The sequence below is a fragment of the Halictus rubicundus genome, chromosome 1, assembly GCF_050948215.1.
Source record: "Halictus rubicundus isolate RS-2024b chromosome 1, iyHalRubi1_principal, whole genome shotgun sequence".
NCBI lineage: Eukaryota > Metazoa > Arthropoda > Insecta > Hymenoptera > Halictidae > Halictus > Halictus rubicundus.
Genome location: NC_135149.1, coordinates 3,083,782 through 3,110,962, shown reverse-complemented (window position 1 = coordinate 3,110,962; position 27,181 = coordinate 3,083,782). Strand labels below are relative to the sequence as shown.

At 36.0% G+C, this 27,181-nt stretch overlaps 1 protein-coding gene across 1 annotated transcript in view; it reads left to right on the top strand.

Moving 5' to 3' along the window:
- LOC143353168 (parapinopsin-like) overlaps positions 1–26,026 on the top strand; it is a 53,902-nt gene extending 27,876 nt beyond the window's left edge. Inside the window, exons 3-6 of the mRNA XM_076786281.1 lie at positions 915–1,025; positions 16,226–16,485; positions 19,974–20,089; positions 25,829–26,026. Coding sequence (XP_076642396.1) covers positions 915–1,025; positions 16,226–16,485; positions 19,974–20,089; positions 25,829–26,026 — 685 coding nt within the window. The remainder of the gene's footprint in view (positions 1–914; positions 1,026–16,225; positions 16,486–19,973; positions 20,090–25,828) is intronic.
- Positions 26,027–27,181: the final 1,155 nt, after the last annotated feature.

Below are 27,181 nucleotides of genomic sequence, written 5' to 3'. Positions count from 1 at the left end.
TACTAATTGCCGTGGTATTTGGCACAATGAGCCAAAGGGAAACTGAAAATGTGTCAGGTGTTTGCGTTCGAATAACGAGTCCGATCGACGGACGCTCACTTTAACGACGACGTCATTTCAATTGCAATCGGTAAACGAAAGTGCCCTGGGGCTCTCGTGACACTCACTTCGGCATTTGCGCTTAACGAACCGCAATCTGTTATCCGCTATAATTACGTTGTCGCCGACAATCAGCGGTCTGCGATCGAAACTGTCCATTCTCGCGCTTCTCAAATCATTTCGAGTTGGCATAAGTTCGAAAACGCCGCGTATCGATCCCTTGTTTTACGAGAGGAAACATACACCCGACCTAAAGACATCGATTTTCATGAAATTCCGAGAGAAACCCGCGACTTTTCAAGCGAGTATGTACTCTTGAACAACCGAGGCCTCTAGAGCTTTGCTGTCCGTTTCTACGATCGGCGTGAATCAAAGAATAGTTTCTCCTATCCGATATATAACCCTCGCCAGAAGTGTTGTAGACATTTATCGAGTAAACACTGTATTCCGGTTTTTAAAAATTCTTTTCAGAAAAACTATTAAATATTTTGTATTAGTTTTTTGCGCACGTATTTACTTCATACATGATGTACATAAAGTATTTTTTTTTTAAGTAAAAACATTCAAAATTACACGAGTTACATATTTTTTGAGTACGTTGAAGAACACGCGTTGACTGTTGCCACAATTTCTTCTGTTGATCGAAAACAAAAAGAAAATAAATAAAACGAAGAAGTATATTAATCGGTAGAAATGTGGCTACGGTCTCAACCAAAATAAATGAAAAATCTTTGATCTCACCCAATCTTTAGGGTTGCTGAGTTGGCAGTCGACGCGTTAAATATTTGACTGATATGTGATTCGTGTTGTTTTAGCTACGCCTGGTTCATGTCCACCCTGGGATTCGCCAGCATCGGGAACCTGACCGTGATGGCGGTGGAAAGATGGCTGCTGGTGGCTAGACCGATGCAAACCTTATCCATACGGTAAATAACGTTCAACTTGCTGTTATCTGGTCCTCGAGCCGCGTTTCGAAAGGGATTTGGCTCTTTTTTCGAGTAACCGCGGTGCTCTCGGCCGACTGGAATTGTAGGACAGGTCGAGCGGCCTCCCGGTTCCGCTCGAAAAACCATCGGCCGTTGTCGCTCCGTTGCTCGACGCACGTGCGTCGACCAACCATCAACCAAATGGATCGTAACCGTTCCACTTGACACGCGATTATTCCTATTTTCTGCCAACCGATTGTTATCCTCTCACGGGGGCCGAGCAATTTCGACCGCGACGCGCATCATCTCGCCTTCTTTTCATTTATCTTTGCTCGGAAACGATTAACAGCCTCGGCTTAACCCCATGCCCTACAATATCGAGTCATACTCGTGATGAAGATTCTGAACACAGTCTAATAAACATGTATGTTATTAGTACACTGTGGGTCTTCATGCATTTATGGCTTCTGAAAATTTTTTAAAAATTCTACAATATAAAATTCCACAGAATTTAGTGCGATTTTTATCTTTTTCAAATCTACAAAGGTGACGACCAAAAATTAGAAAATTAGATTTTATTTGTTTTCTCTTTCCTAAAATTTGCCTACAGAAATTGAAAATTGCATAAACATGCGCAGTCTAGTTATTAGTTTCCTTTAAACCGTAATAAAATTCTATTTTGGCTTTCTTAATGCACAGCTACTGAAGAACATACAAGGTGTTTCGTTTATCTGAAAACGAAAATATCTCGTGACGCACTGAAGTTACGACAAAATTTGTTTACAAAAATTGTTCGGTATGAAGGGGACAATCTTATGATGTAATTTTTTTAGGACTCGAATGGCGGTAGGGGAACTTTCAAAGTCAAATTCATTTTTTTAAATGGAACTATATATTTTTTTTTGTCATAACACGATAACATTTTCCGAGATGAATTCTACGACATATGTATCACATAATGTTATTTACTGTCACAGAACATTAGAAATTATATTATTTTGTAACTTCTCAAGTAGGCAATGGCAGTACATATCTGGTTGTCGGCTATTAGCTGCACACTGTAAACAAAGATGGTCCTCCTTATGTCTCCTTAAGTTTCTTAAGTTACCGAAATAAATACACATAAAACTTATAGTTCATATCCTCAGCAATTTTATTCAATGTAGGTACATAAAATTGCTCTGTTTATTAGTTAATTAAATAATTTCATTATTTTTTGCGCTTATCAATGTTTAATTTAACTGTTGGCTTTCGTTGAGAAAGATGCCGCCTATGAAATTCCCGAGCCACTTCTGCATAGAATAAATATCCATCACCACGCAGACAAACTAATTCAGCTTTTTCCCGAAGGGAAAGTTCTGGAATGAGATAACTTAGAAATCATCAAACAGAACTCAACGAAATTATTAGAGTCTCTAGTATTGCACTTTCTCAACTAAAATAAATGAGACTCGAGACAAATAAGGCAACTCTTCAAAACAAATGACAAGAAGGTCGATCTTTGTTTACAGTGTGCAGCTAATAGCCGGCAACTGACTATGTACTACCATTGCCTACTTAAGAAGCTACAAATTTATAATATAGTTTCTAATGTTTTGTAACAGTAAATACCATAATGTGATATGTCGTTGAATTCGTCTCGGAAAATGCTATCGTGTTATGACAAAAAATACATGGTTCCATTTAAAAAAATTAATTTGACTTTGAAATTTCCCCCACCGCAATTCGAAATTTCTTTATACTTATTTCTACAAAACATAAATATAACTCTGTTACAAAATAATATAGATAGAATATAAATACATAAAAACTTAGCATAAATAATGGAAAAAACAAAAAATGAACAAAACTGTATACCATGTAAAATACACTAAAAATATGTAATGTAAAACCAAAACAATAGAATAATGTTTATATATAAATCATTTCAGGAGAATAGTGAAATATTTTAATCTTCATGAAACGTGATAATACAACCTATTTTTCAATGGAATGATAAAGATTGGGTACTAATAATTACAAAGTGAATAAGATAAGCAAAACACAGCAGTTTATTTTCGTTAATATTAACAATATACGGAATATTTATCGAAAATAGGGATTGAAAACAATTTTTACAGTTTTGCACTTTAATTGTGCTCGTCGAAATAAAGCTTTAAATTAATATTTTGTCCATTTTTCTTTACTCTTTTGTACTCCTTCTAGCCTGCGTGGCATACTCCCAGATAGCACACAGACGTCTTAAAGACGTCTAAACATTAAACATTAAATTAAACATTAGTATTGAACATTGACCATTAAAATTGAAATTAAAATTAAAATTAAAATTAAACATTACAATTGAAATGTAACATTACAATTAAAAGTAAACATCAGACAAACGGTATCCTAAAGAAAATGAACGAAAATTAAGAAAATTTATAACACAACACTGAAATAAATATAGCAGAAGGGCATAAGCAAAAATAACAACGGTACAAATAATAGCAATGAAAATACTTACTTGCCAAATAGACACATGCACAGACACACACGCGCGCACGCGCGCACACACAAACACACTTGTGTATATTGTATATAAGACGTTAATGATTAAACTCCAACGAAACTATTCCTGCATTTCGGTACACAATGCCTCTTCTAAAATAATTACGTTCTCGTACAGCCAGCAAATAAGCCGTTTAACTCAATTGAGAGTGAAGAACGAGTCGGGTACAGGCTTTGTTCGAGAGAACCAGCTTATTGTGCAACGAAAGAATGTTTAGCCGTGCTTACGAGAGAGATGAACAGAAAATATATAGCGTCTTCAATAGAACAGGGAATCATTTCTGATACAGTCTTTACTCGATATGTGTACAAATATCTAGCCGATAAAAGTCCCGGAACTATTCCCACTGCCACGGGGTATACCCCGTGAAGGGCCAAGAAGTTTCGCTGTTCTTCTCTACGTTCAGCAGTGTCCCTGGGTAGACCCGTATTATGGACACATATCCAGTAAACACTGTACAGGAAAGCGAAGCTTCTTGGCCCCTCCAGGGGTATAACCCACGGTAGTGCGGATAGCTCTCGGACTTTATCGGCTAGATAGTTGGGACATATATCGAGTAAGATATACAGTGCTGAATCAGAAGAAAAATAGTTCAAATGCCGTTCCTAGTAATCATTATTATTGATTTATTCTGTTTCGAACTTGAATTCGACGCTGCTACGAACTAATATCAGAGAGGAATGAGAGTGCTCACGCCCGGGGTTTCGGCGTTCCCACTTTCGTAACATCGCCGCTTTAGCATGGCACAGAACCGGTCAGTCTTTCCTGGAACAGAACCGGTCAGTCTTTCCTGGAACAGAACCGGTCAGTCTTTTAGCATAAAACTGAACGCACATTATTTTTTTAACCAGGATTAGAACGTACGGCTTAATTGTTTTATATGAAATATGTAACTAACATGTAAATCTTGTGTACAAAATCTCTAATTAATATAAATTAAGAATAATATTAATTGTAATGATACGTATTTTATTTTTTTCCAAGTTTGTAGTTGCAAACTTTAGTTGTAAAAAATGGAAAATCCAGAAAAATTCGAACAAATACAGATCTCATATCGAAGTTTAAAAGCGACCAACCTGAATATTAATTTAATAATGAGCTATTGTCATCAACACTATCTTAAATTTTTTCATATATTTAGCTACTGTTATTATTAATGAAAAGAATTTTTCTTTCATGAATAAATATTTTTTCCACCTCAGCACCATAAGATTTTTACTAGATGACTTTAAAAACACATTAGAACTATTTTTAAATAATTTTACTCGAAAACATTCTAGTTTACTCTTTATTTCACCGTTCTACTAATTTTTTATGGGCTGCATTGCAGCTCTGTTTAACACTCTTTTACAACTCAATACCATGGTACCATCCACATTCAAGGAAGAACAATTTTTTGTAAGCGGATGGAGAATCGCGCATTATTGGCAATTTATGGTTGTATGTTTTTAATCAGAACAATATTGTTAAGACGAATGAGTTGTAGAGCTTGTTCCGATCGAAATGAGTCCAAACACGACATCATTTGGACTGTCTTTAATGAGATTGTAATTTTTATCGTCACATTACGTATCAGTGAAACTTGTTCGATTACACTCGAATTTGACCTAATTCTCATCAGGAAAATCACCTCCATTCGCTCGTCACAATTTCATGAGGATATATTGAAAAATCTAAAAGTTTAAACTTTCATACGTGCGCGATTCTCCATTCGCTTACATTGTATGTCGTCTGTCGTCGCTGGGTCTTTGAAGCTCGGCGCTCGGCAAAAGTTATTCGAAGATTTATTCGAAGCCTTCGAATAAAAGATACAGATAAAAGATGATAAAATTATTCGAAGTTCGAATAAATCCGCTTCGAATAAAAAAAATTATCTTTATTCGTCGGATAAATTCTCGACGAATAAAATTATTTATTCGATACTCGTCGAATAAAGATACTTTTTTTATTCGAACCTTCGAATAAGGAAATAAAAATTTTTTTATCTTTTATTCGTTATTCGAAATTTTTATTTAGATAAATATTTTTCCCAACTCTGGTCGGAGAATGTAACATTTGATAATCGATATGGGTCCGTGATGATTCACCTTCTCACCGACGAGAATTTCCTTAGTGGTCTTCTGCACCGACGAAATACCGTTGTTGGCCTTCTGTTTCTTACTCCAGCCAAAATCAATCCTAGAGAGCGGTAGAAAACGCCGCATTTTTCGAGCGACACATTCTCCCGTAAGGCTGGCAGTCTTTATATACAGGGTGGCCCACATAACTCTGAACAGCTCAATATCTCGAAAACTATGCCATCGATTTTAAAGTTCTTAGTCTTAAATTGCATGGAACTGAAGGGTCTTTCTGACTACATAAACGTGCAGTGGCCTCCCTTCCCCTTTAACGGGGGAGGGGAGGTACCTTTATAATTTTAAATGGAACCCCCTATAAAATGTTACATATTTAGATTCTACCGGAAAAAACAAGTCAATTTTGTCTGAAACATTTTTTTGTCAGATACTTCCATGATGAGATATAACAGTTTGAAGTTTCGAGTTGTAGGTACTTGAACCGCTCGGAAATAGCGTTATGGAATTATACGCGCTTGAGTCCTTTGCTTATAAAGACACATATTTTAAATTTTTATTGCGAATTTAAATAAAAAAGTTTTGAAAAGTGTCTGTCATTTTAAGTTTTAATTATAATTGTATTGTTTGCTATTTTTTATACCTTATAGTATTGTTTCTTTATATGTTATATTTTTTATATTTTATAAGCAATAAACTTTATGTATAACCATATTTATTAATTGTATTGTTAAATTTCATTTTCTGTGAGTAATTGTCAATACATATACATTAGTAACGACATCTAGACTTTTGCCCGAAATTCGGCTATTTGTCCGCACTGTGAAGGACTCTCCGCGTCTCTTTCTTTCCCACACGCTGTCCTTCGTTGTGTCCGAAACATCAATCGTTCATTACACAAGTAATTATCATTGGAATTATATCATATTTGATATCGTTTTCATTGGAAAATTGCTACGAATATGATGGTAAAAGTCCCATAAAAAAATAATTAATAATAAAAAAGTTTATTTTTTGATTTAAAGACCCGAGCTTACACCAGTCTTTCAACTTTTCCGAACGCTTCGGCTCTCCACGTCTCTTTCTTTCTCATGGGCTGTCCTTCTTTGCATCCGAAAATTTAATCGTTCATTACACACGTAATTATCATCGGAATTATATCATATTTGATATCATTTTCATCAGAAAAATGTCTCAAATTTGTTTGTCAAAAAGTCATAAAAAGATAATGAAAAATAAAGAAGTTTTGTTGTTTCATTGGTAGTGGTGTCACACCGATGTAACCGACCCAACACTTATGTATTATGTGACACTCTTCGGCGACCGCTGCTGTCGAGCTTCGCTGTCCCTTTCTCCATTCGACAGGGTATCACAGTAAGCGTTTCCTGAAAACTGAATGTCTCTGACCGGACCCAAGTTTTGCACATTAATACCGAGCTTACATAATCTTATACTTTCTGTCAAAATTTCATTTTCTATTTAAATTAGTTTGTTATTGAAACTCATTAATAGTGTAGGGGACGGAGCCGTTAGCGGAAATCGACGGTTAGGTCGGCGAAAACGCAAAAACGACCAGCGTTTTTGTCGAGCAGGTCGTCCGCGGATTGCCGAAAAATATAAACACGGCGATAGGTGAATGCCCGAGCGAGCGCGTGCGAATGGGTGTGAGAGAGAGAGAGAGAGCATGAGTGTGTGAGAGAGACAGTAAGAAAGGTGCGACGACTGCGAGCGATGTAGGTGATCCGATTCGGGTGTGTGTATGATGACGATCGGCCGATGTATGCGAGGCAGAGTTAAAGAGGCAGAGTTAAAGAGGCAGAGTTAAAGAGGCAGAGTTAAAGAGGCAGAGTTAAAGAGGCAGAGTTAAAGAGGCAGAGTTAAAGAGGCAGAGTTAAAGAGGAGAGTCCCCTCTATCCCTTGACTCAAATTTGAACTTTCTCGCGTGTTTAGTTTTTGCGTAACACGTCATTTTGTATCAAAATCGGGCATATTTACAAAAATCAACAATTTTTGAAAACGTTGCGTGATGGCAATTCTGCTTTCAGATTTGGTTTTAGGATGACAAAGTGTATAAGAATCACCCAACAGGTATTGCAAAACGATTTTGGTGTTGAACAGTGTTATCAGTGGATCGGCATAATTTTTTAATGAGTTTTACTGCGAATTTTATCCTAATATCTCTCACGGTTCAACATTTATTGTAAATGCAGCATTCGCTTCAGATAATTTTAATTTCGTCAATTTTAAAATGTTCATCTTTTTAAAAACAGGTCTGTAAAGAGGACACTTGGGGCTTTATCCTCATTTTTTGGCAAATTTTTAAAAAGTTCCCTTCTATGAAAAGATTGCATTTGTTGAAAACAACGCACACCTCCAGCCAAAAGAAAGTAACACATGTTTCGTTCTTCTACTCTCGGAATCATTCGGCAGGGATCGACGTCTTGCGTTGCACACATATACATATGTATATCGTCGCTGTGATTGCACATATATATGTATATTTTGTGGCCGCTTCGACTGCGGCGAACGTAGATAGAAAAGGACAGCATGCAAACACGGCCGCGTGGCCGAAGGCGCAACAAAAAGGCAACACAACCCGATGATATTATTATCCGATTTGTACCGTGTTTGGGCTTATTTTATTCAGGAAAACATTTTCAATCTGTAGGTAATGATATCATTATGATAACGTTAATAAGAAATAATATTAGATTTAGTTGGTAAACGCCAATACGCTACTGGTTACAATGTTGCCTCTGATACTGAATCACGACCATATGGAGCGTCGCTTCGTGTGCCGCCTGGAAACAACAATGTAAGCGTTTCACTTATTAATAACAATAAAATGTTTGTTATAATTCATAATCCTGCCATGCGAACATTATTAATAGATTGCAAATAGTTTGCTGATGAAAACAAGTCTAAACACGCCATAAATCTGATAAGTTAGACGGTGCCAGTATTGAAACGTTTTCTTCGAAGTTCATCAACGAATTTTATTTCATTAGCTGACCGTTCCATTTCGATAGAGTCCGCTGCCGTACCAGAGCATGTTCTACAGAGTCGGTAAGTCAGAACCGTAGACAGAAAAATGCATTGCATGCAATGCCCATGCCTATGTACGTGTATCTGTACATAATACATAATCTAAAGAGTTTTTTATAAAATTGCCTTAGAACTTAATATCTAGCAGAGTACCGATGGTGAAACCCAATGACATTTCCTTTTATTATAAAGACTTTTACTCACTGCAAAACGTGACGTAAATTGTTTAAGTAATAAAAATGTGTTTGTTTAAACAATCCTTTAAGTAATAAAAATGTACTGGTTTAAACATTTGTTTCAATAATAAAAATGTACTGGTTTAAACATTTGTTTAAATAATACAAATTTATTTGTTTAAACAACCGTTTAAGTAATAAAAATGTACTGGTGTGTTAGAAACTACGAGTTTCTGGTCCCAAGGTTCTGAGGTAAGTGCCGTGGGGTTCATCACAGTCCTCTTACCAAAGGGCATAGCCTTCCCCACTCCGTGGCCAGATCCTTCAGGACAAAGAGACCCTTGTCTTTGGCAATACGACGCACAATGGTCTGAGAGCGCGGCTAAAACTCCATATTTTCAAGTGTCTTATAAAATCAAATTTTTTATATTTTTGTTTAGTAGGGGAGTAAATTAAAACGTTTCAAGGATGAATCAAATTCTGCAATTCCATAAAAATGAATTAAAGGCCATGCTAAGCATACCTAGGTTTCAGAATGAATTCAAGCGCATGTTTGAAGAAACCGTATGCGCCTGTAAAAATAGAAATACGAAAAATATTTTTTTTCTGGCTTACTTCGAGTACTAAGACTCGGAAACAATCGTGGAAACTATTTATTTTTAATTTCTTCGAGCAGTTTTACATGTAGTGCCATTAAACGTGGAAAAGAGCAACGTTAATGAAGTTTAAAAAGCGATATCTCTCTTGCGCCAACGTGCGCTAACGTTAGCATGCTAAAAACACGTTTGTAGATGTCGAAGTAAATAATAAATCCAAAATTCAACAGCGGCAACCTGCGGTTTTGCGTTTTATCTCATGAAATGTCGGTGAAAAACGTGGTGTCGTCACCGATAAATGGCGAGTTGATTTCGCTATATGCACTGCTGCCGCCAATCTGTAGTGTTTTGTTTAGGACGCGTTTATGTTGCTACGCAACAGTATTTCTGGGCGACATAAACAACTGATTTTTCAACTGGGTGTTTATGGTTCTTCTCTGTTTCTTGTCATTTTTTAACAAAATGTTTCGGTGTGCGAATCACGAATTGGTGCACTGCACCACGACTGTCACGCTCGCAAAAACTCAAGAAATAACTCGAATGAAGGTGTTTTTAATTTTCTTTTGGTTTCGTCTGACCCTTAAATAAATAAATTTCGTTCAGAACCAAAAACAAAAAACAAGCTACCATTTGATGAACAAGTTGAAGCTCTACTGTTGTAAATTTCGATAACAACTAGCATACCTACGTATACCTTTTTCATTCTCTCTCATGCCACTGGCTAGAGGCATGGAAGTAGAGGGGCGGTCCATTGACCGTCCTGGGTGAGGTCAGGTTTTTAGTGGGTATGGGTACGCCAAAAATCGAGCTCCACACTACCCCATTCTGGGGTGTGCGTAAGGCAATTTTCCTCCTCTTCCTTACAAAAAAAAAGTATACCTTTTTCGTGTAAATAATAAGCTTATCAGCTATATCATAAGCTATATCATAAATTTTCATTAAATCTTGTACATAGGCGTATTCTTCTTATTTCATTTTATTTTAAATTACATAAAATTATTAGTCGCTTGCCTTCTCTAAACATTCTCACCTTCAATAAACAGTCAATGCTTAGACAATCGATAGCTGTGAGACCCAAATCGGTCATTAGCTATCGCGTCGCCTGCTGCCAGGACTGTTTAGCCTCACGGGCCACAGACGTTATAGAGCCCTGCCATAAATCTGTCGAGGAATAAACATCCGTTCGGTCATTCCCACCAAAACCTCTCGTTAAAAATGCGTTGACGCTAACAGGTGTAAACATTTGTTTCAGTAATAACAATTTATTTGTTTAAACCATTGTTTAAATAATAAAAATTTATTTGTGTAAATAATCGTTTAAAGCTTAAACGATAAAAAGTGTTCGATTACACTGTCCAACAAAATTAAACTTTTTTCGAGTTTTGCAATACCTGTTGGGTGATTCTTATACACTTTGTCATCCTAAAACCGAATCTGAAAGTAGAATTGCTCCATCACGCAACGTTTTCGAAAAATTTTGGTTTTTGTAAAAATACCCGATTTTGATACGAAACGACGTGTTACGCAAAAACTAAACACGCGAGAAAGTTAAAATTTGAGTCAAGAGATAGAGGGGACTCTCCTCTACATATTCATATAGTCAATTATATTTTTATGTACTTCCTAATAGTTGTAAATGGTTGTTAAAGTTTGAAAATGTGCCGACGCGGGTACTTTGTACGCTCTATTTTTGTATTTATGTGAAAAATCCTTTATCTAGCAGGAATTTACTATACAGGAATGCATTCTACAGACATTTCTGGTAAAGAAACCATTCACGAAAAGTATGTTGTTCCCTTAATGTACGACAAGGATCAGAAAATGTTAATTGACAGCGTGTGCGCGACGCGTTCGCGCCAGACGGCCATTGCAGCCTTTTCGCGACTCGCCAGGTCCGTCGCTATGCGTAGTCGACGTTGGTATCACTCAAGTATGTCTTTGCTTACTATGCTTAATTAAATGCATTTTTGGGTGCCAATCATTACAAAAGATTATAAAAATACGAGTTATATTCACATTTCATTGTGGAAATGCTTAATAAAGAAAATTGAATACAAAAACTTACCTATTTCTGATGTAAACAAATTTAAAATGTTTCCGCCTTGCTTGACGTTTGTTCCTGGTATCCCGATTTTCAATAATAAGTGTCCAGCAGTAATCAGCAAGCATCCGCACATAAGTCTTTTCCTTTGTAACGTTTTTCCATTGTTGAAATATCTTGATGAAAGATTAATGCTGGAATTGTATTCCTTGTTTTGATTTTAAAATAATTTCGTCATGAATAGAACAAAAACAGTCCGGCTGATTTATACACTTCCGCGAGATTTTATCGATTTAATATAGAGAGATCTATGTCTTAATTATGTACTTCGATCAATAAAATCGATAAAAATAGTCCCATTTACATAGTGTTTGGACTTATTTTAATCGGAAGAATCTTGAATGTCCATTGGTATTACAATTATAAAGATAAGACAACAATTACTGAAAATAAAATTTTCCAGTCACCGCATTGCTGCGGTCAATTTTCTTTCTTAAGCATTTCCACAATGAAATGTGAATATAACTCCTATTTTTATAATCTTTTGTAATGATTGGCACCCAAAAAGACAAAAAAAAATCTATGTAAATAGTAAGCAAAGACATACATGAGTGGTACCAACGTCGACTACGCATAGCGACGGCCCTGGCGAGTCGCGAAAAGGCTGCAATGGCCGTCTGGCGCGAACGCGTCGCGCACACGCTGTCAATTAACATTTTCTGATCCTTCTCGTACATTAAGGGAACCAAATACTTTTCGTGAATGGTTTCTTTACCAGAAATGTCTGTAGAATGCATTCCTGTATAGTAAATTCCTGCTAGATAAAGGATTTTTCACATAAATACAAAAATAGAGCGTACAAAGTACCCGCGTCGGCACATTTTCAAACTTTAACAACCATTTACAACTATTAGGAATTACATAAAAATATAATTGACTATATGAATATGTAGAGGAGAGTCCCCTCTATCTCTTGACTCAAATTTTAACTTTCTCGCGTGTTTAGTTTTTGCGTAACACGTCGTTTCGTATCAAAATCGGGTATTTTACAAAAACCAAAATTTTTCGAAAACGTTGCGTGATGGAGCAATTCTACTTTCAGATTCGGTTTTAGGATGACAAAGTGTATAAGAATCACCCAACAGGTATCGCAAAATTTTTTTGGTGTTGGACAGTGTTATTAATGGTAGTCACTATACCGTGGTACGTATTTACGTATTACGACTTGGCAACGTCGGATAAAAAGGTCGGTTATCCGAGCCTCGAATAAAATCTCGAATAAAAGATACATGTGATTTTCATCTATGGCAAATACTCGTCACGAATAAATGGTCAAATAAATCGTCTGGCCAAATCAAGTTTCGAATAACGAATAAAAGTTACGGATAAATCTCGCCGCCACATCTGGGTTCGAATAAATTCTGAATTTTTCTTTATTCGTCAACTAAAATCGGACGGATACTCGGCGTCACCGAGTATCTATAAATAAATCCGTCGAATAAATGGTGGCGTTGTATCCGACTCTCGAATAAATCCCGAAGATAACCAGAAAATCATCCGAGAGGCAGGTCGAATAAAACTCTCCAAACCAGACGCTCGACGAATAAAGATACAGATAACTTCTCGCGATTCATCCGACTTCGACTAAAAACAAAAGATACAGAGTATCTGTATCTGAAAGCTATTTAAATAATTTTTTATTTAGATACTGCCCAACTCTGTGAGAATGTAGATCGCCGCGGATAGATTCTCCGACACAATCAGAACCCTTTCTCCCATCAATTTTTCCTGCAACCGAGGTAGGTACAGCCTTTACTCGATATATGTCTCAAATATCGAACCGATAAAAGTCCCAAAACTATCCCCACTGCCGCGAGGTATACCCCGTGAGGGGCCAAGAAGCTTCGCTGTCCTTTTCTACGTTCGGCAGAATATCAAAAAATAGTACCTTCTAGCCGATATATGTCCCTGGGTAGACCCGTGTATTGGACACAACGAGTAAACACTGTATCTTCGATAGGTGATCGGCAACTTGACGAGTTGCAAAAGTCGGAAAAACTTGTCTCACTGTGATTTATAATTATCGAGTTAACTGGAAAGTTTCGTACCACTGAAAATCTAAAATTTATAAGAACACAAAAACGATAATATCTCTGTTTCTTGTGCAATATTACAGTGGAGTAAGTCGTCCGAAGATATTTCAATAAAATCAGGTTAATTACAATCGAAGGGGCTGCCGCAATAGGGAGGCATTCAGCCGCTTTCGGGTAATTACAGTATAAACAAAAAGCGATAAAAAAAAAATCAAGCTCCACAGACGCTTTCTAACGAGACATTCGATTGTTCCGTTTGAAATCGAACACAGTGTAGCGGTCCAATCTTTCTCGAAGGATTCTCGGAAAGATCTCGACAGGAACGTGGCAGTAACATTTTAAACGGACGGAAAATTAATACGAAACCGGGGAGGACACAAGCAAATTGTTGAGCAGCTCTCTGAATGATTGATGAGCGTTGAGTGAATATTCATCTCTCTTTGTTTTCAGCTCCCTGTCGTGGATGTCGGTTGCAGGAGACAAGCTGCTGTTCTTAAGTCAAAGTTAATTTCAAACCGTCATTTACGGAGCGACTTAATCTTGAACGCGACATAATATTGAGAAAGGATACCCGTAAATATCTACGTCGATGCATTGCGAATGCTTTCGGAAATGCTAAACACTATTCGCTATTAATTTTTGTCTATGCTGCTTGCTGTAGGCGATCTGACTAGCTACAAACAGGTCGAAGCTACTGAGTAGTAAAAACAATATTAGAGCTGCCTGTGCAAACCAGGGACCATAACTGTAATAACCAAAAAGAAAAAAGTCATTGAATAACAAGTATTACATCAATTAAAATCGTATTGGGTAGAAATAAGGATTATAAGGAACCGAAAATTTTTTCTGTTACTGGTAAATGTCGTTGAGAAAAATTCATTTCGATCACTTATAACAGTTATCAATGAGAGAAATTTATTTCGATCACTAATGACAGTTATCAAAAGAAAAAGTTCATTTCGGACGCTCGTAACAATTATCGATAGGAGAAGTTCATTTCGATCGTTCATAACAGTTATCGATAAGAGAAATTTATTTCGATCGTTCATAACAGTTCTCAATGAGAGAAATTTATTTCGATCCCTCATAACAGTTATTAATGAGATAAATTTATTTCTATCGCTGATAACAATTATCAATGAGAGAAATTAATTTCGATCGTTCATAACAGTTATCGATAAGAGAAATTTATTTCGGTCGCTCATAACAGTTTTCGATGAGAGAATATCATTTCGATCGCTCATAACAGTTATTGATGAAGGAAATTTGAAATAGTTATTATTAAATAGTACAACATTCAAATAATAGGCAATCAGTTACTTAATAAATGTTTTATTCACGAAATTAATTGCTACAATCAAAATTCAATGTGACAGACATGAGTTTTTCCAAATGTTTTCTTGACAAATTACACCGCAAATCATCTAACGTTAATCTTAGAGCAGAGAAGGTTCGTTCAACGCTAACCTGAGTTGCGAGCATAGCGTAAATTATGCACGCTAGCTTTGATAAATGCAGAAGTCTATATTTGTGATTTTCCCAGTTGAAAAAATTTTGAAAAATTTTTTTTCAGATTTTTTGTTGTTCTTATGGTCTGTTGATTCGTCTTGTTGTACGAAACCTTCTCAATGAATTTCACAGGCTTGATCCATCCGTAAAATAGTAGACAACTCAGTAATTAAAGGAGCAACTGAAATAAATTTTCTCAAACAATAATTATTATGAACAAGTGAAAAGAAATTCGATCATCCTTAACTGTTATGAGCGATCGAAATCAATTTCTCTCATTGATAACTCTTATGAGTGATAGAAATAATCTACTCTCATTGATAACTGTTATGAACGATCGAAATGAACTTCTCTCATAGATAATTGTTTTGAGCAATCGAAACAGTTTTTCTTCATCGATAACAGTTTTTCTTTATCGATAACAGTTATCGAGGAGGATCCAATTTTTTGGACACTAATAGCTGTCATTTGTAACCAAAAGGTATAAAAATCGATATTTTTTAATCATTTTATTCTTCGATTTTTTTTCTTTATATTTTGTATAGATTATCTTAAATTTCAATAATAATTGACCCTTAGCGCTCGAATGGTGACTGTAAGGCACCACTAAAAATTGCTGTGTCATTATTCAAAATATTAAATTTGTTTGCATTTTACAAATTACTAAACTCTTCGGTATTGTACGAGTAAGTTGCACCATTTTCGTATGTATAACATGGAAAAAAATATATAGAAGGGCACATCTTCTAGGTCGGAAAAAATGTTTCGTTTTGGAGTTGAAATAGCTTCGAGTGCAAGGGTTTATTAATCATTTTTATCGTGGAAAATTTTAGAGTAAATATTATTTTTTTGGTCCCTGGTGCAAACATTAGAAACGAATAAAAGGGGCTGGACGATCGTAGACGTCATTCTGAGCACATTAGGTGATATAAATTTTCGTTATTGCGATTATCGTGGTTGCTTCTTTAATTCTACGAATTGCCATTTGTTTTTGGTACATACACTCGAGCTTACCTTATTATCGCAAGAGGATCATGCATATTAGTGTTAGAATGTAATGAAGTGTCTTCAGGAAGGAATCTCTCATTGTTCCCGTCGTCGGTTGGTCTGCCTTTAATAGGACATCCATGATGCTTGGCTTCTTCGTCTGGATCTACGCTCTTTGCCTTTCGTTGCCGCCATTTTTCGGCTGGGGAAGTTACGGACCGGAAGCAGCAAACGTGTCCTGCAGCGTGTCCTGGGGGGTGCACGATCCAATTACGAAAAGCGACAGTTACATCGGCTTCCTGTTCATTTTCGGTCTGGTCATTCCCGTGACAATCATCAGCACCAGTTACCTGGCGATCATAGCGACCTTGAGGAAATCCAAGAAGAGAGCAGGTAATCTATTTATGCTCATCTTTCTGCTCCTTTGTCTTCCCCCTTAAGGTCGATGCACATCTCACCGGCCGGCCGACCGGCCGTTTTTTCCCCGTTTATAAGCATTTTGGGGTCCGGGACAGCTATTAGAGAGGGTTCGAGAGGCTCGGAACAAAGGCACAGCGTGTCCTCTGCTACCAGAACCCCAGGGGTTCGCTGCCCAATGCTAGAGCCGGCCGGCTAGCCGGCTAGCATTCTCGACGAGAATGTTCGCAGGCTAGCCGGCCGGCTCGTAGCGTGGCAGTACGAAGACAGAATGAACATGCTGTATTTATTTAAAAAACTATCAACCAGAACTTTTCTGAGTTCCTCGTGGTAATAGATCTTGTTAAGGAATTTGAACGTTGTAACAAACGAAATAACAATTTATTACCACGCTAACGAAAAAGAAAGAATATCATCTGACAATCTGTGCGGTGAAACAATTCGTCATTATTTATTTCAAAAGCTGTTAACTAGAACATTTCAGAGTCCCTCGTGGTAATAGATGGGGAATACTTTGTTAAGGAATTTGAGCGTTATTAGGAAAAAGCTACCAGAATAATTAATAATACGGTACTCCCTTTCGGAGCTATAGGTTCGAGCTACCATTTGTTGGGTTTGAGGGGAACATCTGTCGTATTTTAAATAGGCAGGTAATTTTTCTTGTGAATCAAAAACACATGTTGAATGTGAAAAATTATTAGATCTCGAGATATTTTCAAAAAATGTCATACATTTTCTTGTATTTAGTGAAATACAGCTACACTTTTTCAAAATCTTAGTTTTCGTACTCGAGTTACGATACGTGACTTGCTACTGAATTATGAAATGCTCACTCGTACAAATCGGTTTCTGTTATGATAACAATGTCGAAAGGGTGTTTACCTTTACAACATAGTTATGAAGTGTTTGAGTATCTTCTTCAATAAAGACATTTTTTGAAAATATCTCGAGATCTAATAATTTTTTTGCCATGGTACCCTAATCATTTTTTACGTAGAATGAAAGGAAGAATCTATTCTATTTAAAGAAATGATGCAATTGTTAATTGCACATGCACTGCAGCATCTAAAAAAAATTTAAAGGCCTACAGATGTAGTGCTCTTCGAACCATTTATCTTTCTCCTTTATCATTTTTTCGTAAATGCAATAATAACGGAGTTATGACTTGAAACAATTGTGTGGACCACCCTGTATAAGGATGTGCGATGCTGTTTCACTAATTGTAAGTGCCAGGAACGTTTCCTATTTCCATGGTGTTGTAAAGGAGAGGTACGGATAGATTACCTAAGGAGCTGTGGAGCCCCTAAAAACATTTTTTTTTGTGCCACGCACAGCAGGGAACTGTCAACGCGCTCTCGAAAGGCCATCTGGAAAGGGTCGAGAGGCCAGAGAAGAAATTCGGTTCCAAAGCCTGACACGGTTGCCGCCAGTAAACGCTAGGGCCAAAACCAGGGTTATAATTTTGAGCCGGCCGGCCGGGCCGGTGAGATGTGCATCGACCTTTAAGGGGGCCGGCAGGCATTTGGCCTTGACTGTCATGCTATGTTACGCTGTGCCTCTTTTCTAGACATTTTACGTCTTAAATAAGTAAGTAATCAATTAAAAATGCATACCACCGTGTTTGTATATGTCTTTGCTACGTCTGTACAGAGCCTTCTTTTCGATACGAACACTAAATCTCTCGAAATTAAGAGAATTTCTCTGCAATATACGTATATAAACTTGCAAGGATCAAAATCTTGACAAATTAACGCTTCAATATTGCAATGAGCAGTTTAAAAGTGGTCACTTGTGTTTCCTAAAAGTCCAATCTACGTCTGTACAGAGCCCAAATTGTGCATTTCTACCTCATCGTGGAGTAATTTGTAATATTCGGCAGAAAACTCGCTTTCTGAAGCAAGTATGACATCACAAGATGGCTGCCGCAGAGAGATTCTCTTAATTTCGAGAGATTTAGTGTTCGTATCGAAAAAAAGGCTCTGTACAGACGTAGCAAAGACATGTACAAACACGGTGGTATGCATTTTTAATTGATTACTTACCTATTTAAGACGTAAAATGTCTAGAAAAAAAGGCATAGCGTAACATAGCGTGACAGTAAAGGCCAAATGCCTGCCGGCCCCCTTAACCAATCAGCTCTTTTCGAGGAGTATACTCGTCACGAAGAAATCGCAATATCTTGTGTTCTGACGAATATACTCGTCAAAACATCTAACTAGTTAATTTTTGCAACGCAATTTAGCTACACATTTTTCAAAGACGTCGCAACAGCTATCTGGTTAATCCCTTGCACTGATATTTATTTTGTGATTGTAATGATTATAAATTCTTCATCGTTTATATTTATTGTATGCCTATGTTTTCTCCGAAGGATATATATCAACTACAACAAAATAGAATTTTATTTCGGTTTCATCACGAGTCTGACTCGATATTGTAGGGCAAGGGGTTAACTTAACCGAATCTCGCTTTTCTCATATTGCTCCCAACCAGGTGTAAATAACCACAGAATCTTCGTTATCATCCTAGATCCTCAGAGGAGACCACGTAAAACACTTGCCTCTTCCACTCTGAGAAATAAAATACGAGAAAGTAGTTTGTTAATTGCACAGACAAAACTCGGTAAAAAAATACTTTTGATACGGGCATATACAGGGTGTACCAGATAAAGTGTGACAAGCTGTTTGCTCAGAATCTAATGAAAATGTCGACTTTATTTTTTTGTAAATTAAATGGTTAAGGGGGCTAATTTTTTAGTATGTATTATAATATTATTATAATGTAATATTATTATAACAATATTTTTTTAAATGGGAAGTAGTATTGATTTTTTGTTATTGTGATACCTCTCAAACCCTTTAACACTTTGCACTCGAAGCTATTCTAGCTCCAAAACGAAACATTTCTACCAACCTAGAATATTTCCCTTGCTACCAAAATGGGCTTCCCTAGCTTCCCTTTCCCTCCAAAATGGTGCAAGTTATTCGCACAATACTAAAATGTTTAGTAGTTTATTAAATACAAACAAATTTAATAATGTAAAAAATATTTTGAATCATGATACAGCAATTTTTAGTAACGCTTTACAGTCGCCATTCGAGTGCTAAGGGTTAAACAGCTGTCAGAATATTTGGCCGGAAAGCAGGAAAAATTAGTAGGAAACAAGAACAACAAGAACCTCTCTCTCTCTCTCTGTCTCTCTCTCTCTCTCTCTCTCTCTCTCTCTCTCTCTCTCTCTCTCTCTCTCTCTCTCTCTCGGAGGGACCTTTGCTATCTGAAAAAGACCGGGGAAACGGCTATTGCATTTCCTTACACCTGATAGAATAGCAATATCCGTGTTTCGCTGAGGGGGGTGGCTCGAGAGACGCCCTTTCCGCTTCACAAAGAGAACGCCGAGATAGTTTTATCGGTTGGTAATCCAGGCGCCCTTTTTACTTCCAACAAACGTCGGTCTTGTGATTCAGGTGCACGAGGAAAACGAGAAGCGAAGATCAGGAAGATGGTCGCGTTGATGATCATGGCCTTCCTGCTCGCTTGGTCACCCTACGCGGCGTTAGCTCTCGCCGTTCAGTATTTCGACGTAAGTAACTGGATAAAGTGTACCAGCTAGTCCGAAGTCGTCGAAGCAATAAGCCGCGAGGAGGATAACGGCGTTTACCTATTGGGACTCGACCGTCCAGAGTTTACTTGTAAACATCTGGGTACAAATCATGGCTGAACTTGGGAAAACGCTCCCCTTCCTTTCGACACACGACCTACGCCATTCTATTCGTTTTGATATGCTGAACACAAAGTATACGTGTCATTTTTGGCGCAAATGAATAGTTTTCGAGATATACGCGAAAAACTATCGCTACTACTACATGAATCCTGTATATTCGTACGCGTCCGTGACGGCGCACAGTGGTCCAAATCGAGAAATTCAGTGACTTTTGGCCCGAAAATGAACTTTCATGTATCGATACCTGATCAATGAACATTGCTTCCCAAATGTCCATAGACCTCGGAAATGGAGAAATTAGTACAATTTATTAAATATTATAGTTGTAATAAATATTGAAAGTTGGACATTTTAAGAAGAGTATTTTTCACGAGAAAAATTGCTTCACTTTGATGCGATGCCCTGACGTTCCTATTTAATATTTTCTCGCGCTTTTTTTTTAAATTAAAGAGCAGATTTTTGCGATAAGAAATCGTGTCTTACATTATTAATTAGTCTGCACAATGTATTAAAAGTTAATGCTGGACTAAATGGAGAAAATTAAAAAAAATTTTTATATTCGGTAAGAGATATCTTTAAAGTCCCAGGAAGTCCCAGTTTCTAACAAATTGGACTATTTTCAGTACACCTTCCTCTATATGATGGTATAAAAATTATTTCCGCACTCTTCCGCCTTTGCAAATTATAGCAGTTTAAAACTGACAATGTTACGATTATGATTGGTATCCCATGCCTGCTTCAGTCCATAAGTTATTAATGCATGGTGCAGATGTAATAAAACACGCATTATTACCAATCGAACAATTATCGGAGGAGGCTCAAGAAACACGTCACAAAGACTTTAAACAATTTAAATACAAACATACAAGAAAATCAGACAGAATATTAACAAATGAAGATGTATTTTATAGACTTTTATTGACATCGGACCCGCACATGTCAGCAATGCGAGTGAAATCATGTAAGAAAAGAATACAAAATTTAGAACCAGAAGCTGAATTATTAATAATTAAATAATAGAAAAGGCAGGCTTTGAAATGGATGGACTATAAAAAATAATGCTAGACAAAACCATTTGAGAATGAAGACTGACAAAGTATAAACAAATGTTATTTTTTCATATTTCATGTTATTATTAGTATATTATAAAACCATCATTGTTATCACATTTTTATCACAAAAGATTTACAAAAATGTTACTAAATTATTTTATATTATATACAATATTACAAATATTATCAATTATTATAAAAAATATCTTTTGACACAGTTATGTGACGTTTTTACCTTACCCGACTCCTCAAATTTACATTTTTCCCAATTCATTAAACATTGCATGTGTGAAACAAATATAAAATACACACTTAGAAAGAAAAAATGGTTTGGAAGATTGTATTTAAACAATTTTTTTTTAGTGAAAAATATCAATGAAAATGAATAAGAAATTATTATTTAACAAATTTAAAAATATTAATTTTTCTTTAGTTCAAATTGACTATTTTTTTTAATGAATTTTAGTGCAAATTTCATCCCGATAACTCTTATGGTACAAAAGTTATAACAAAAAGTCACTGAATTTCCCGATTTGGACCACTGTGCGGCTCGCCGCACAGTGGTGCCAAGGCGGCAAAAAATCCATTTTATAAATTTTCGATTTTTACAAAAAAAATTATTTTTGTATAGCCTAATACTTAGTGCATAATGTGCCAAAGTCCGATTTAAAAAAAATTTTTTTTACGGAGATATACAAATGGTAAATAACCATCTCTTCACTCCTGGGAATTCATCAGTTTTCAGTGCGATAATTATGCAATTACACCGCCTATAATTGAATACTTAGGGGTCTACAAATCAAAAGGGTTATTGCAAATGGTTTCAACTATTAACTGGCAAAAGAATTTTTCAAAAAAGGTTGTTTAACATTAAGTAAAATGGACTAACCGGAAGCCTCTTTGCGTTACGCTCATTTTTTATTTATGGAGGAATACAAAAAATTCTTTGAAAAGCTTCGATCTGGAACTAATCGTTTTGGCAAGGTGTAATATTGATCTAATTTTGTGCAAAAAATCATGAAACTCTTCGAGACCCTTTCGCCGCAATTTAAGTTTAACTATCAACTTTCATATCAAGAAATTTTTTAGGGATAGATCATTTATAATGAAGAAAAATGTGAAATAGTTAGTTATAATTAATTGTTTAAATTAAAAAATGTAATAATAATTTCTTTATGTTAAATAAACAAATCTTTCGTTCATTATTCAAATTTTTAAAGCATATATAGTAGATAATAAAAAAAAATATGACATTCATACGTATAAAAAAATATTTAATAACAATTTTTTTGTTAAATAAACAAAGATTTCGTTCACTGGACCACTGTCGCGAAAATGCAACAGGCATTTTTCTGGCAGTGGTTTAATGAGCGTTAAAGAAATAATTTATATAACAAAAAAAATTGTTAATACATTTTTTTTATACATACAGAATTAATAAATCATATGCATTTCACATTTTCCTTTATTACTTGGAAATATTCCTAAAAAAATTCACCTAAAATATCAAATACACCGTAACTTCCGCACGATTCATTCTTGGAAATTCTGAAAGTTGATATTTAAACTTAAATTGCGGCGAAAGGGTCAGGCGGGGTATCAAGATGTTTTGCACAAAGATAGTTCAATATTATTATACCTTGCTAAAACGATCACTGCCAGACAAAAATCTATTAACACGTTCGCGGACGCAAATGCTATAGCATTCATTTTCATAGTGATGCAAAATGACGTGAATGCTATAGCATTCAAATTTTAAAGCCAATTTTTATTCCTTTAATTCTATACAACCTTAAGTTTTTGTAATTAATATACATTTCAAATTGAAATTTGTTTTTGTAATTAATATACATTTCATTTGTCATTACTAATGACAGTTAACTTATTATTATTGTTTATTTCTAATCAGATTTCGGATAGTACAACTAGTTTCAAGAAAAATTGCCTGTCTATTTTTGCAGCTCACTGAAATTTTTACTGTCCGTGAACATGTTAACGTGTTTGGCCCACCGCAGTCCGCGAGTTGCTCATCACTGGTATAGAGCAATTCGATAACGATCCAGTGAATTCTCGATATATGTCAGCAACACGAGTCTTGATGTCATTTATCGTGCAGGAGTCACCGAACGTAGAAAAGAACAGCGCCGAGAAGTGTAAACATACCTATCCTACACGATGCATGTCAAAAACAAGGGTCCGGCAGCGACAAATACCGTCTCGAAGATTGTAATATTCTTTGACACACTGCCGAACGTAGAAAAGGACAGCGAAGCTCGAGTGACCTCGGTCGCCGAAGAGTGTAACATAATACAGGTCGGGTACATCGGTGTGAGACCGGGAGACCACTACTAATCCAATAACAAAACTTCTTTATTTTTCATTATTTTTTTATGGGACTTTCACCAACGTATTCGTGGCATTTTTCTAATGATAACGATACCAAAGTACGATATCATCGGAATGATATTTACTTGTGTAATGAACGATGATAGTTACTTCTCATTACAATTATGTTAACGGAAAATTAGTGTAAATATGATCCGAATGATATCGTGTTTGGTATCATTTTTATAAGACAAATTGCACAAATACATTGGTAAAAGTCTCGTAGAAAAATAATTCGTAATAAAAAAGTTTAAGTTTCGATTTAAAGGCCTGAGCTCACCATTCATCTTTCCTGAACACTTCGAATCTCCGAGTCTCTTTCTTTCCAATACTTTGTCCTTCTTTGCGTTCGAAACATTAATCGTTCATTACACGTGCAAATATCCATCGGAATTATATCACATTTCTTGAATTGTATCATTTTCATTAGAAAAACGCCACGAATATGTTGGTGAAAGTCCCATCAATATTTAAATTCTGTTATTGAATTAGTAGCGGTCTCCTGGTCTCGCACAAATATACCCGACCCGTACTGTGTTACACTCCTCGGCGTCCGAGGTCTCTCGAGCTTTTTGACCTCTCTCGGGTTATACTTCGTGATAGGGGGATGATACCGCGACATTTATCGACCATGTCTCGGCGACATTTATAGAGAATTAACTGTATTACTCTATCGAGACGATAGAAAAGATAAACGTAAACATAGTCGCTCCAGTGCGACAGAGTTGCAATACAGGATGTTTCACCTAACATGACCAACTAAAATATCTCGCTTGTTTTTTATGATAGAAGGAAACTTCACAGGAAAACATCAGTTGGTTCAAAGAGGCAAATATTATGATAGGTAAAAAAATTTGTTCAAGGTTATACTTTTTGAGATTTCAAGGTCATCGAAGCTTTTTTAAATTGAATGATATGTTTTTATTACCGCTATATGATAACCGAGGTCAAGAGAATCCAACGACCTGTAATATTATGACCTTCGAATGATTTTGAGTACGAAGAATTCATAAAAGTAGGAAACCTTATGTAAATAGTGAAATAACGATGACATGATCGCCCTAGGGTTTCAAGAAATGTTCTTGAACCTTGACTAATGACTTTAAACACGCTTACAATAAATTGTAAACACCGATACAAATTCTTCCCCTTCCAGTGACTCAAATCAGTACGTTTAAGAAATTCATCGGGATTTATTCGATTGTAAAAGATAACGTTACTTCTCTGAAACGAAAAGGTGTACAATGATACAGAAAAGATAGAAATGATTTTAGTGTATGGTGAGGCTAAAAGTAACCCAGTACAAGCATCCCAACTGTACGCAGAAAGATACCCTGAGAGAAATCATCCTTCTCGAAAAAGTTTTGACCGCATAGTGCAATTGTTTTGTAAAACAGGGAGTATTAAATCACCGAACAGAAAACGTTCAGAGCCTGCTACTGGGGAAGATGGCGAAACTTTTGTATTGGCTAGAATCAATATTGATCCTACTACAAGTTGTCGAAAAATTGGACATTCTTTAGGCATTTCCAAAGCAAGTGTGTGCCAAATATTGCAACGTCATAAATTTCTTCCATACCATATTTCCTTACATCAGGAGCTTCATGGCAACGACTTTGAGAATCGTGTTGCTTTTTGTACATGAGCATTGCAGCAAATACAAAGAAATGAACATTTCTTTTATGGCGTTCTCTTTACTGACGAAGCTACTAGCTTTTTCTAACCGTGGACAATCGAATACATATGATATGCATTATTGGCGCACTGAAAACCCGAAATGGCTTCAACAAGTTGTACACCGGCGTCCATGGAGTGTAAATGTATGGTGTGGAATCGTTGATGATAACATATGAATTTTTCGTACTCAAAGTCACGTGAAGGTCACAATATTACAGGTCGTTGGATTCGCCTTGACCTCGGCTATCATATAGCGGTAATAAAAATATATCATTGCATTTAAAAAAGCTTCGATGACTTCGAAATCTCAAAAAATATAAATTTTTGCCTATCACAATATTTGCTCCTCTGAACCAACTAGTGTTTTCCTCTGAAATTTTCTTCTGTCATAAAAATAAACAAGCGAGATATTTTACATGGTCAAGTTAGGTGAGACACCCTGTATACGAGTCGTAGAGTCGCTGACATTTGCTGTCATTCACAGGCGAAGCCGTCAGCGACGGTAACCGTGCTGCCATGTCTGCTAGCGAAGTCCTCTATTTGCTACAACCCGATCATCTACGCAGGCCTAAACAGCGAATTCTCAAGGTCTCTGAAGAAGATAATCGGCGTACGGAGCACGAGGAGGGAGAACCAAAACATGGCGTTGACCGTCCGGAACAGACAGGATGAGCAAAATTAAGGACTCTCGGAGCTGTAATCCTCGGAACGGCGCACAGTGTGAACAAACGGCCTGGTTTCGGCAAAGCAGCTCTTTTTATGCCACGAAGCGCATAAATGTGTAGAGACTGGTGACACGCGGTAGGAAAATCGCTGTGATATTAAATAATATATATATATATATATATATATATATATATATATAATATATATATAAATTAAATATATAAGACAATTATTATTAATGGATGGAAACAATAAACTGAAATTTATTTCTCTGTAACAAAGTTTAAATTTTATTTACTCGTTCTAACGACTATTTACATTATATACAATCTCACCTGTAACAAAGAAACGACAATTCAAGCTTATTATTATCTCTTCCTTATTCTCTCTATAACTTATAACTTTTAATTACTATTCGATAACAGTTGTTATTGTGATATGGATCTCGGCACGTGTGTTCTCTTATCTCCTGTTCTCTTTGTCTCCCGCTATACTCCCCACTCTCCACATTCCTCAGTATGTACTTGTACTTGTCACTGGCGCGCAACGTACAGAGCGCGCTATGTTTGAAATGAAGAAATTATATTTTCTTTACATATATAATAATTTATATATACATATATTATATATATAATAATTTATATATACATATAATATATATATATAATAATTTATATATACATATAATATATATATATAAATGTATATATCCTCTATGTCATGCCGTATTTTTTCTAGACTACAAAAATTGGTGTGGCGCGACGGTAGCGTGCCAAGCGTTCACCCGGACGACCAGGGTTCAAATCCTGCCTACTAACGCATCTTTTTTTAAATTTTATTATGTTTTATCACTATGTATTTATATTTTCAATCGATTGAACAACAGGATTATTTACTATTATTATATATTATTACTTATATAATAATTATATATAAAATTTTATAAATTTGCTGTGATTTTCCGGATTTCGAACTAGTTACTATTACGTTTGTGTGATGTTACATCTCGATATCTTAAAAATTGTTGATTTTAAATAGACGTGTTAAAAAACGGATCACCCTTTCTTCATTACATTATAAAGTCAGAAAAATAATTTAGCCTGTAATTTCTAAAAATAGTTCTCAAGCTGCAAAAAAGAAATTATTGCTAAACCTCTTCTACTGTCACATG